We start from the raw sequence: 13,119 nt of genomic DNA on the forward strand, positions 1-13,119 counted from the left end.
TTAGTGAAGGACATTCTACAGTTCTTAAAGCTTTCTTTTCAACTATTGAGCACCTCTTATAGTTAGACTTTTTTTTCTAATTACCAGCTAAAATCGACATCTTGTGATTTGAACCCATTCTTGCTTTCACTGTTCCTGCCCTCTCTGTCATCTGGAAGAACTCCACAATTCTATGTAATCCTTCTTCAGACACTTGAAGACCGCTCACAATCTTTTGTTCTCCAAGCTAAATGAACCCAACAGCTTCAAATGTAGCTCCTTGGCCCCTTCTTTCTCAACTACAGTGCTTAGAACAGATACAGTATTTTTAGGGTAATTGAACCAAAATATAGCACATATTATATCATATATATAAGTAAGAGACCCTATACCATTTCAGACAGTCCAGTCTTAAAAACCTTGTTCAGCTTATGATCACTAAGACATCCAGATTCTTCTCTCAAGCCTCCCATTTATACTAGTGCCTTTGATTTTTCTTACCCAAATGAAGACATCTGTGTTTGTCTTGTCTAAAACCAAATTACTACAAGTTTGAACATAACACCTTCTCAGCAAACTCTCTCTGGGGCACATTATGTAGCCTTCTCCCAGAGCTCCACAGTGACTTCATTGATGAGTATCCAGCAGCACTTTAAACTCACAAAAATGCCTCTCAATTTAGATCTTAAAACAGTTCCTGGGAAATAAGCTTAATTAAAAACAATGAGATTCCCATGGAAATGTGCAGGGATATTATTTCATGGCTAACACAATGCAGCTGAGAATTAAATCAGATGGTTTCTTGAGAACAGATGCAACGAAGGTCCATGATTATCACAATTTAAGTCAAAATACACCCCACTCTGAAGCTTTAACATTTTTATGTGAGCTACATAATTGGTCACTTCAGAGTTCTGTCAGCAATGAGAATGCTCATAATCAGATGAACACACACACACACACACACACACACACACACAAACTTATCCTATAGAAAAGATGTCTGTTCAGGATGGTTCTTATTTACAAATTTAAAAAACATGGCAAGTTCTTGTCCACATTAAAAATCCACAACAAGAACTTTCTGGATTTGAGATTGCTTATACCCTCTCAATTGGGGTGATTAGGCAAGTTGGCATATATAGCAACTTCATGAGTGCCTCTGGTCTTCTGGCCATCCTATGTTTATGTGAAACATTCCGCTACTGGTTATTGCCCACTGAATGGTTTTGTTGCTCCTTGGAAGAATCAGAATGATTCACAGACATTGTCTTTTCCTTCTGGTCCTGATGTGAATGGTTGATCAGCTTTATATTTCTTTGTTTCTTAGGCAACAATCTATATGACGGCCTGTGGCACTCAGTTAACATCAATGCCAGAAGACATCGCATCACCTTAACTCTTGATAATGATGTAGCGTCAGCTGTTCACGCTACCACTGTTTCACAGATTTATTCAGGGCATAGCTATTATTTTGGCGGTAAGCTGGCTTCTCCTGTAATTGCAATACACTATTACAGTTACCTTCCTTGTTTGAAAAAGAGAGAGATTATTTTTGTTACTAAGAAATTATATTGCTTCCTGAAAGGTTAAAGAAAAAATATATTTATCTATCTGTCTATCTATCTTATTTCTATATTGTTAAACTTTGAGTGGCTTCACAGGTTAAAAACGAAGTATTTTTTAAGCAAAATACAAAGCAAAATCTAATATATAACCAGCTTATTGAGGGAAGCCACCAAAACATAACTTCAATTCACCTACTGGTAAAAGGGGAGGTCCCATCTCCACTCATTTGTGTGTTTGTGTTTGTGCGTATGCACTGATGGCTGCCAGCCAATAAGATAGTAAGCTGGCTGCCTGCCATACTCCAGAGATATACAGACTCAGTCAGAACTTTTTAGAAGCAAAGAGTCCTTTTTACCTATAAAGATGACAAATGCAATGCAGCCAAGGCTTGGAATGGATTGAGTCTAGGACTCCAATAAACAAACAGCAAATCCAAGGGAAAAGACAAAAAACACAGTGAAGTGGAATCAAGAGTTCCTGGCACAACAGCATGATAAGGTAAACACAACAGAGCTGAGGTTTGAAAGGTTTTCTAAGCTTTTTCTCAAGGGGAGTAAGATCAATAAATCACCCATGCTGAGCTCCTTCCATGCATGTTATTCCTCAGAGTCTGCTTCTTGGCTGACATCTCTGGTTTGTGTAGCTCAGTACTCTATCTCCAGAAACTTAAGACCTGCTTTGGCTTAGGGCTAGATGGATGCATCTCAGAATCTGAGAAGTTTCATTGGGTGCAGGCAAGAGTCCACAGCCTTGCTGGATCTGTCTCAGCTGGAGCGGAGTCTGGGCTACAACCTAACTGGAATTATCTCCTCTAGAGTGTTATCTCTAGAAGGTCATGGATCTTTTCATCAGCCATAGATAGTCCAGCAGAGCCTTAATGCTTACTTTTAGCTTAAAGTTACAATTAAGTTTTCAAAGATCATTCATAGGTAAGCAAGCTGGGGGCCATGTGGCTCTCTGGCTGGGAGGGAATATACCTAAATGCCTGTGCTACAAGACAAAAGGCCTACCTTCTGGGTCTCATTGGGTTATACTCTTTAACTGATGGGATCTGGAGTGAATAGGATGGCTAGATTCTATAGGAAAGAGGAAATCTATAGGAGAGAGGAAATCCTGTAAGTGTGCAGATCCTATTTAATGTAGGACTGGTTAACACTTATAAATATTGGGGGGCTTCAAGTGTTTAAAACAATAGCAATATAAAGAGAATCCAAAATATGTCAACCCCCCCCCCCCATGAAATAGAAATAGTTCAAATGAACTTTGGGGATCCATCTCTTCTGCAGATCTCCAAGTTTCATCAGTTTTGTAATGACAAGAGAAATTTTGTTAATGCTTGAATGAAAGTATATTTAATTTTGTATTTTCAAGCCTGTACATAGTTATCATGTATCGTTGTGTGTTATCAAACTTAATTACAAGTTAAACTTTGCTTAAAATGTGGTTGCTAATTTTTAAAAAATGGGGAAACCTTAGGGAAAATTTATGCATTCTTTAAGATAATGTGCAAAATTCATTGTGTTGGGGAAATTGTTTATAAAAACTTACATTACACAAAATTACAAAATAAAATGCATGCTTGGGGGAAATGTGCACCAAATGCCTACCAATCAGCACAAGAAAGTTCTTTTGATCTGAAGAAATAAATGTGATAAAGTCATAAAACTGAAGAAATATGGGAGAAAAATAGGCTGGTGTGCATATGTGTGCAAAAGAGAGAGGGTGGGGAAAGGGAATGGATTAATATACAGTTAATCACTATATCTCTAGCAATAGATGAAGTGCATGAGCATAACCTCACTTTTTGTTAGCCAAGGACTTTCATTTCTGGCCAATACTTTTTCTGGGCTGAGAAAAAGTAAGGTAGTGTCTCTTTAGCCAATTTCATTTCAAGAGCTTTATGCGGACAGTCTTTGAAAGACCCTTAGATTTAAAAACATCAATAAGGAATAACATTTTCTCTAAGTCTTCCTTCTTTCAAAAGGATTCTGATAAGGTTTTCACTGGTATTTTCCAATCATCCTTTTCCCCTGAAAGACTTTATGACCCTACCTGGTGCTTTTAAAAGCATGTACCATTCAATGATGTGTTGTCTTTATTGGGTAGCAGCCACAAAGCATGCCCACTTGAGAATCAAAGATTTTGCATGCATTAAGATACATATATCATATGTTGCATGCATTAAGATATACATATAATAGTCGTGGAGGTCTGAGCTAGGAGGTGTCAGCCTTTAAGATACACCAGAATAAGAAACCAAAGCCAAACAGGCTAATATTACTTATATCACAAGTTTACATAACAGAATCTTGTAGATCTGAATGTATATGGCTAATATATTAAGACTCCCAGATCCACATCACAAATGAGTTTTTATCTAAAGTTGCTAATATGGAAGCATTTGAATGGTACTTAGGTTTCAAATTTTGGAATATTATAACATTACAATAACTGATGCTACAATATAAATTCAGACATATTTATTATTTTTCATACATTTCTTCAACTCATGATCATTGACTTTTAGATACTGTTTAAAAACAAAGCAGTAGACTTTAGTTATACCAAAGGATCAGTTTTTGGTTACTTTAATCCATATATCCATTCAGAGGAGCAGGAGTAAGTGGCAAAATAACAGACAAAGCATCCTATTGAGTAGGGAATTATACATTTTGGTACATTTTTATTCTCTAACAATATTTGTGTAAGATTTGTACACTGATATAAGCCTCTATCAGAGCAGATTGTAAACAGTTATTTCTTTGGAAGTAAATATCTGATCCCCAAACACCATGAGCTATGTTACAATCTTTTTAGTATGGCTTCATTTACTGGATTAATTTATATTTGGGAAAATAAGGTAATTTCCATCAGACTTTTCCCTAATTTTATTCCCATATCAACAGCCTGACATGTAGTTTGTAACCAAAAGAGACTGACTAGCCGAAAGTCACTCAGTGACTTCCCATGATTTAGAAATGATTTGATATTCCTATCTCCAGTCACCCCAGCACTGAAAGATACAAAGGCAAAATTTAGCTATTCCATTTACTTTCCTCTTAAATTTTGGAGAAGAGTGAGTAGGTCTGTCTCCCTCCCACCCTCTCTCTCTCCCCTCTCTCTCTCACACACACTCATTCTTTCTTTCTCTCTCTCCCCCTCCCATTGCCATATAGAAATTGATTAGGGATTCTTTGCTAATATTTAAACTACAGATTCAAGTTTGCTTTGTAGTAATGAAAGACAACTTGGTTTCCAGTTTAAAAATATATCTGTGTTTTAGATATGTTGGATATAGAATAGAATAGAATTACAGAATTACAAACTTGGAAGTCTTCTGGTCCACCCCCTGCTTAGGCAGGAAATCCTATAGCATTCCAGACAAATAGTTAATAGTTCTTAAAAACTTCCAGTGTTTGATCATTTAAAACTTCTGGAGGCAAGTTGTTCTGCTGATTAATTGTTCTATCTGTCAGGATTTTTTTCCTTAGTTCTAGATTGCCCCTCTCCTTGATTAGTTTCCACCCATTGCTTCTTGTTCTACCCTCAGGTGCCTTGGAGAATAGTTTGACTCCCTCTTCTTTGTGGCAGCCCCTGAGATATTGGAACACTGCTATCATGTCTCCCCTAGTCTTTCTTTTCATTAAACTAAACATACCCAGTTCCTGCAACCATTCTTCATATATTTTAGCCTCCAGTGCCCTAATCATCTTTGTTGCTCTTCTTTGCACTCTTTCTAGAGTCTCATCATCTTTTTTACATTGTGGTGACCAAAACTGGATGCAGTATTCCAAGTATGGTGGCCTTACCAAGGCATCATAAAGTGGTATTAACATTTCACATGATCTTGATTCTATCCCTTTGTTTATGCAGCCTAGAACTGTGTTGGCTTTTTTGGCAGCTGCTGCATACTGCTGGCTCATATGAAAGTTCCTATGATTATAATCAGGAAAGATGGCAATCATAATGTAAATGATTCACAAACATTTTGCATTTGGCTCCATTTAGACCCGTAAAATATGTTTGCAGATTCAAAACACTGTTCTATTCTCAAATGTAGTAATCAGCTGTGGATTTCTGTGGACAGTCTTTAAGGTTTGAAATTATGGCTTTGAAAACAGATTACTTCAATTTCTCAATAAGCATTTAACATTGACCATAGCCTTTGCAAGTGCAGAATGCATTTTTGTTGGGTTATTTTATTTTATTTTTATTTTGTAAAATTTATTCTACAGGTGTCTTTTTAACCTCATTTTTGATACTATAGTAAAAAGAATAGAAAAAAGTTTGGCATTGTTTAACACTATTTGCTCAGAGGATTGCTTATGTATGTGAAGTTATTTCTTTTAGAACCTGCTTTCAGGGTGCAATAGTATTATAGAATTCATTTCAGTCTGATCTTTGCACTGCTGATATTTCAAAGAGTTTACTCTATGCTCCCTGATTATATCCAGGATGCACAATGCTATTGGATGACATTTTCATTTTTCCTCTATGTGTCTCTATCTATCTAAGCATAATGATAGGTTTACTCTAGATACTGATATAGCTTCAAAAGATGTCATAAAGCTAAGTGTAATTCAAACACCATCCTGGTAAAAAAAGATTACACAGGATTTCTAAAGCCAAACTTGTCATGAAGTTGACACTAGAATTGTAGTAATTGTTACTTTATTGTTGCTCTGGCATAATCTTAAGAGGTTGCTAGCTGAGCACCATGGGAGAAAGGGGTTCTGCTTGGTCTGTGACAAATTCACCAAGTCTTATATTATGTCTCCCAGGCTTTGCAGCAACTTTAGACTATATCAAAAATAGATGGTTTTTAGAATATACTAGACCTATAGTAGACTAGCAGATAAGTATACAGCTAAACTTAGTCACTAGTTATAAAATAAGGAAGAGGCATTTTAATATATTCTCAGCAAACACTATTGCATTGTAACTTGTCTTTATTTCATCCATGCTCTAAATTGGATTATTATTGTTATGGTTCATTGTACAATCAGCCAGATGTAGTTGTTATTCTTCTATTGCTTATTTCATAGGCTCCTTGGTTTTTTAGCTGGAGTTTTCTAGCTTGGTTTCCAAGGAGTCTACGAAATACCATGCAAAATTTGTCGTCATGTTTATTCATGTTGTGTGGGTGTTTCTCTATTTTGATAGCTTCCATAATTATTCTCTTGTTGAAGTGTTCAGTTTTGGAGATTAATTTGGTTCCTTCAAAATTAATTTCATGTCCTGTAGCTTTAAGGTGCTGGAAAAGGGAGGAAGCTTTCCCCCCCTTTTTTTTCTTACTGTGCTCTGGTGTTCTGCGATGGGTGCATTTATTCTCCTGTTTGTTTGTCCTATGTATGTGGCCGGGCAGATTTGCATGGTATTTCTAGCTGGATCTTGTCTTTGTGGTTCTTAAGATGTTGGCTATTTTTTGGTCAGTATTGAAGGCTGTCTTGATATTGTCTTTGTGGAGAATTTTGCTGATTTTACTTGTTGTGCCTTTGATGTAAGGGAGGAGGGCAATGCCGTTGTCCTGTTCTGTGTCTCAGTGTTTTGGGGGAGTCTCCCTTTGGATTAGGTTGGTAATTGTTTTTCTTTGGAATCCGTTGGACATTAATACGTTTGTGAGAGTGTGTAATTCAATTTTCAGGTGGTCTTTGTCGGCTAGGCATTTGGTTCTGGAGATGAGGGTCTTGACTACAGAGTTGATCTATGCAAGGTGGTGATGGGATTGTGTGTTTAAGATATGTTGATGACACTTTTGTGATTTGGCCACATGGGAAAGAAAAACTGGGCAACTTCCTCACACATCTCAACAGCCTACACTCCAAAATACAATTCACTATGGAAATAGAAGCAAACAACCAACTTCCCTTTCTGGACATCCTAATCTACAAAAACCCAATGGCTCCCTAGGACACACCATCTACCACAAAAAAACACACACCAACTGCTACTTAAATGCACAATCCCATCACTACCCTGCACAGATCAACTCTGTAGCCAAGACCCTCATCTCCTGAACCAAATGCACATGTTGGTTAGGCAGTGATTGGTCAGATCTAGGATGTGCTTAGGGGGGTTGCACAACACGGGATGCAACCACCAATCATCCTCACCAGACTCAAACCCAAACCCATCCCATAGACCAAATGCAACCATCATCCAGAAGACAATCCATGGCGGCATCACCAACTGCTACACCCCCCTCCGACGCCCACACAAAGCAAACTGACACATGCCATGAACACATGGCCAGACCGCAAACTAAGAGTCAAACCAAAGCCCAGGGTGTTACACCACAGCCATCTGCTCAGGACATTACATCACAGAACTCAGGAGGTTACAACGCAAAGGCTCAGGATGTTACAACGCAGCCAACCCCCCCAGGAGCTTGCAGCACAGGACTCAGGATATCACTACAATAGAGCTCAGGATATCATCACACAGCCCATTACCCAGGTCGTTACAACACAAAAGAGCAATAGGCACACAGCCTAACACAGGATGTTACGAAACAGCCGACTAATCTGCAAACATCAATTCCATCAACTAAACAAGATCTTACAACACAGCCAACCAATCTGGTTACAGCAACAAATCCAGCACTCTGCACCCCCCCACCAATATTTATAGAAAGACGGCAGCTCTGATCACGCTTTGCTTGCACAAGCATGAAGCCAAAGGCACCAGCCTGAAGATGGTGAGTGGGACCTTGTCGAAACGTCGCCAAGATACTCTCAATCTTACATGGAAAAGCAAACAACCACATATAAAGCAAAAGCAAATATATATCAGTGGTGAGTTGCAGGCAGTATGCCCCGGTACGGGCGTACCAGAGCCTGCCTGGAGTACCAGATACCGTTCTAGTATGGTGCTCACGATGGCCCGCCCACCCGAGCTCCCTACCAGTCTTTTAAGTCTTTGGTGCTTCCGTGCACACCGTGTACAGCACCTGTGCAATGCTCCTCTGAGTATCTGGAGCATCGTGAAGGCTCACAGAGGTGCTAAGGCGCATGCACATGCTGCACACATGTGCGGTTGGAATGGGATCCAGAACCCATCTCTCTCTCTCTCTCTCTCTCTCTCTCTCTCTCTCTCTCTCACACACACACACACACACACACACACACACACACACACACACACACAAAATTAAATGTATATATTTGATGTTAAATAAAATATAGAAATTTTACATCCTTATTTGTACTTTTAGAATAATAATATGTCTGGCAGTTTCTAACGTTGTGCTATGGAAACAGTCTGAACCACTAGGTGAGCCATTGTCAAAATAAGTTGTCGAGATAGGCTGTTTGATCAACAGTAATGAATGGCTACAGTGGGAGTGGGTGGCAGGGGCAAGAAGAATTGGAAAGAGAAGAGATGGAGTCTAAATTCACAAGTCCCTATATAGCTTACAAGACTGATATTCAATAGGAAGTGACAGCTTTCCCCAACTATGTGCCATCCACAGATACTGAAACAAAGGATTGTAGAAGTGCAAGGTTGGAGTGGATTATGTACTCCAGAAAAAAAACTGATAAAATAAAGACTGGAGAGATAAAGGACAAATAAATGGAATAAGATAAAGGAGATGATCAGGGACAAGAAAAAAAAGGATGCAATAAGCTGCAAGGATCCCCAAAGGTTCCTGGTATGAGTACAAAACAGCTCCTCCAATAGCAGAAACTGCATCAGACTTTAAAGGCTGGTTTTCTTCCATTCTTATAATAGTGCCCAATAGTAAATTGAGCCTTTTCATGTCTATTAATCAAGTTTTATTTTTGTTAATAATCAGCACATCTATTCTCATTATACAGTAAAACTAATTATAGCATGATAATTGCTGTGCTTTTGCTGCTTCTATAATACTACAGAAAGTAAAATGAGCAAGAGAGTATTTTAATGAGGATTTTTGATACCTTCAGTAAACAAATGGGATCTTAAGATCAATGTTCAGGATTCTCTCTCAACCCAAGACACCCCACAGGGTTGTTGTGGGGAAAATAGGAGGAGGAAGAAAATAGGCGGGTGGGTGTGGCCATGGTGGACATGGCCTAGTCAGCCTCCTGCACCATGGTGTGTGTGTGTGTGTGTGTGTGTGTGTGTGTGTGTATGTGTGTGTGTTTGCCCTCTCCAAGTTCTAGGAGTGTGAAAATGGCCTCCCCAGGCTTTGAAGGCCCTCTGGAGGCCAGAAACAGGCCCATTTCCAGCCTTTCCAAATTTCCAGTAAGCATGTTTTTTCGCCCTCCCTGAGCCTCCATGTGCACCCTGCACTTACCTGCATCCAAAACGGGTTGTGTGGGACTCCTGAGAGTGGAGGGGTGGGCGGGGCCAGCCAGGAATAAGATTTGGAGGTTCTCCGAACTGCACAGAATCTTATCTAGAGGTTCTCCCAAACACCTGCAAACCCCCAGCAGCCCACCCCTGGTTATTTATAAAAAAAGGAAAAAAGAAAGGCATAATGAAATATAAAATAAAAATAAATAAAATAGACCCAGCTCTCGTTAAGAAGCTCTCTTAATAATGTGTGCATATCATTTCTATGCATTTCAGCAGCTTATTGGTAAAGACTTATTTTATTATCAGAAAATACCTAAACTTAATCCCTGTAGCCTAAGGAAATAAAAAGTCAAGGAAGGGATTTCTCTGCATAAGATCCTAAAAACTTACAGTCTCCAGTAGGTCATATGTTTGGGTAAAAGGGTGAATGCTTTGCCTTGATATAATACAACCTTTTAATTTGTGAACAGATATCTTAAGTAGGTTATGTCAGGCAGCTCCAATCCATGGGATCCCTCTGAAGATAACAAAAACCCTACTTTTAGTTCTAGCTCATACTTTTTTTAATGTTAAAAAAGAATAAAGTTTGAACCTGCCTCAATATCTGTTTTCTATCCCCATTATTGCATATTTTCTTTGGAGGATGTTTCAATTTATTTTTATAGAATTTGAAACTTAAATGCTCCTGTTGAACAAGCAAGGAAAACACACAAAAAATTAGACTTTCTTTCTATGAATCCCCAAGCAAATAAGTTATCATTTAAGTATTCTTCATCTCACTGCTTTCTACTTTCTTTGTCCCACAGGGTGCCCTGACAATTTTACCGATTCAAAATGTTTAAATCCCATTATGGCTTTTCAAGGTTGCATGAGACTCATCTTTATTGATAACCAGCCCAAGGACCTCACTTTAGTTCAGCAAGGCTCCCTGGGGAATTACAGTGATTTGCACATTGATATCTGTGGCATCAAAGACAGGTAATTATTCTCCTTTTCCTTTGTCTTGTTGTTTTCTTTCAGCTAAGTGGTTTATAAGTGCAGTTTTTCTAGAACTGGAAATTTTAATATGCGATCATTATTAATATTAGGCTTAACAGAGTTGCTACCGCAAAACATCACTTCAAAGCAACGATAAATTGTGTGAAATGTGTGCTTTCTCTCTCTCTCCTTCTGGCAGTTTGTGAAAGATGAAATATGCAAATTAAACCATGCTGTAGATTTGTGCAAGAATTAAATTATATACCCAAAGCACGTTTGACAGCTTTAAAGTTTAAATAAACAGTAGTGCCATTGTTTGAATGATTTAAATATGTCTTCTTCTCAACTTGTTTTATTTGACTAAATTCTGGGTTCTAAAATGCTTTAGTGAACACTGGAATTTTTTTTGAATAGAAGCAAAATAAAGTAATATTGATCTTGCTAGAAATCATATAATTTTATAAATCATCGTGAGGACCAGGCTGAAACACAAAAGCCAAGGATTGAAAGTGAATCCCAGAAACTGAGGTTCTTTTATAGCCAATATATAGATTTGAGTCATAATGGGATCGCTATCTTGTCATTGAAAGCTTTCAGGGATTGTGGTGTAAGAAAGCTATTTTAAGCAACAGCTCTAGTTAAAGGAGCATCTTCCTAAATGGGGTCAAACAACTTTGAGTAATCCAACAACAGCAGCAAATCATGGCCATAAAATCCATTCTTTGGCCATTGGAAGACACTATCTACGGATCACCAGGTGGATCAAAATTCTACTGTGCCACCGGAACTCTCGTTTCCTGCCTTTTGCTGAGGCGATTGAAGCCTGCCTTGTGCTTGCAGAAATGGCTTTATGTCAATCTATGCCTCCCATGGGCATAAGGCTTGCCATTGGTTGCTTTCCTGCATATGTTATAGACATAATTAATGCTCTTGCTAGATCTTATATTTGAGGTTGATTTTAACTGTGTTATTGTAATGTAGGTACTGATGAGTCAATACAAAATGATTGGATCTACCTCTGTTTGTCTTTTGGCTGTATTGTTTAAATTATTATTCAAAGGGACTATTTTTTATGTTTGTGAAAGGAAAAGTAGAAGCGGTTGCTTTTACAGCTCAGGTCTATTTATATTGGTTATATTAAAACTCTGGGATTTCCCCTTTAAATGGATCACTATCTTGTCATTAAAAGCTTTCATGGACTGTGGTTTAAGAAAGCTGTTTTAAGCAACAGGTCTGGTTATGTTTTTGATAGGAAGGGTAGAAACAGTTGCTGTTGTTTTTTCCCTGCAGGGAGTGACTGAGATAGCTTCCTTAGCTTTCGGGTGGTGGTGGTGGGAGCTCTCCATGCACTCCCACTAAGCATGTATTACTTAGGGTTCTTTTAGGTGTTCTCTAAAGAAAGGGAAAAACAGCAGTACAATAGTCACCTCCTGCAGAGAAGGCAACTGCTGTTGATTAACTCCCTCTTTCAAGTTCAGATTGGGCTCTGAAGACTAAGTAAGAAAGGCATGTTGAGAAGGGTTCTTTTCTAAGAACAGGAGACTGAGAGAAATAAAAGGGACCGACTCCTACAAGGGAAGGTGACTGCCACTGTTTCTTTATTTAACACTTAGATCGGGCTCTACACGCTCACTTACAGAGTTGTTTCCCTTCTTTGTGAAGCCTGCTATGGGTCACTGGATAATTTCTGGAGAATAAAAGAAAAAAAAGTACTTGCTCATGTTGTATTAAGGAGAGTAGAACAGCCCTGTTCTGTCCTCCTCCATTACTATAGCTCTTTGCTGTTAAATAAATATTCTGAGAAACTTGATCAAATGTATTCCCCCCCACCCTGAATTCCTTCCTGTCTTGGTCTCCATGGTGGGCCTCTTCTCTTGATCACTGCATCTTTGTCTTTCATGCCAGATTTATTTTTTTGTTCACTTATTTTCATGTATATTTTTTATTAAAGAAAGGGTTTTTTTTCTTCACAGTGCAGTGTAAAAAACAGTACAAATTTTAAGTTAAAAGCAGAGAAACAGAGAAAAGGAATAGAAAAGTGAAAAGGAAATAAAAAGATAAAAAGAAGAGCAAATAAAAAAGCAAGTACAAAACGAAAGAGGCTTCTAATCTTCTTAAGAGCAGTTATAACTACATTTAGATTTTACTCTTTCTCTCTCCAAGGTTACAGCAAACTTCTTTCTACATTCTATTTTTTTCTAATGATCAAATCCAAAAATTATCAGATTTTTTTCCCCAAGCAAAAACTATTTAAGGGATTTTAATTGGAACAGATTTTGATCCAGTTCAGTCCCTGAATCCTGAATTTTGGCC

At 38.2% G+C, this 13,119-nt stretch overlaps 1 protein-coding gene across 1 annotated transcript in view; it reads left to right on the plus strand.

Annotated features, from left to right (window-relative positions):
• CNTNAP5 (contactin associated protein family member 5) overlaps positions 1-13,119 on the plus strand; it is a 582,534-nt gene that overhangs the window by 333,886 nt on the left and 235,529 nt on the right. Inside the window, exons 9-10 of the mRNA XM_087712206.1 lie at positions 1,310-1,459; positions 10,635-10,806. Of these exons, the coding sequence (XP_087568332.1) occupies positions 1,310-1,459; positions 10,635-10,806 (322 nt within the window). The remainder of the gene's footprint in view (positions 1-1,309; positions 1,460-10,634; positions 10,807-13,119) is intronic.

Source organism: Thamnophis sirtalis, unplaced genomic scaffold, assembly GCF_051295495.1.
Source record: "Thamnophis sirtalis isolate CommonGarterSnake01/CBP01778 unplaced genomic scaffold, rThaSir2_p1.2 scaffold_1, whole genome shotgun sequence".
Lineage (NCBI taxonomy): Eukaryota > Metazoa > Chordata > Lepidosauria > Squamata > Natricidae > Thamnophis > Thamnophis sirtalis.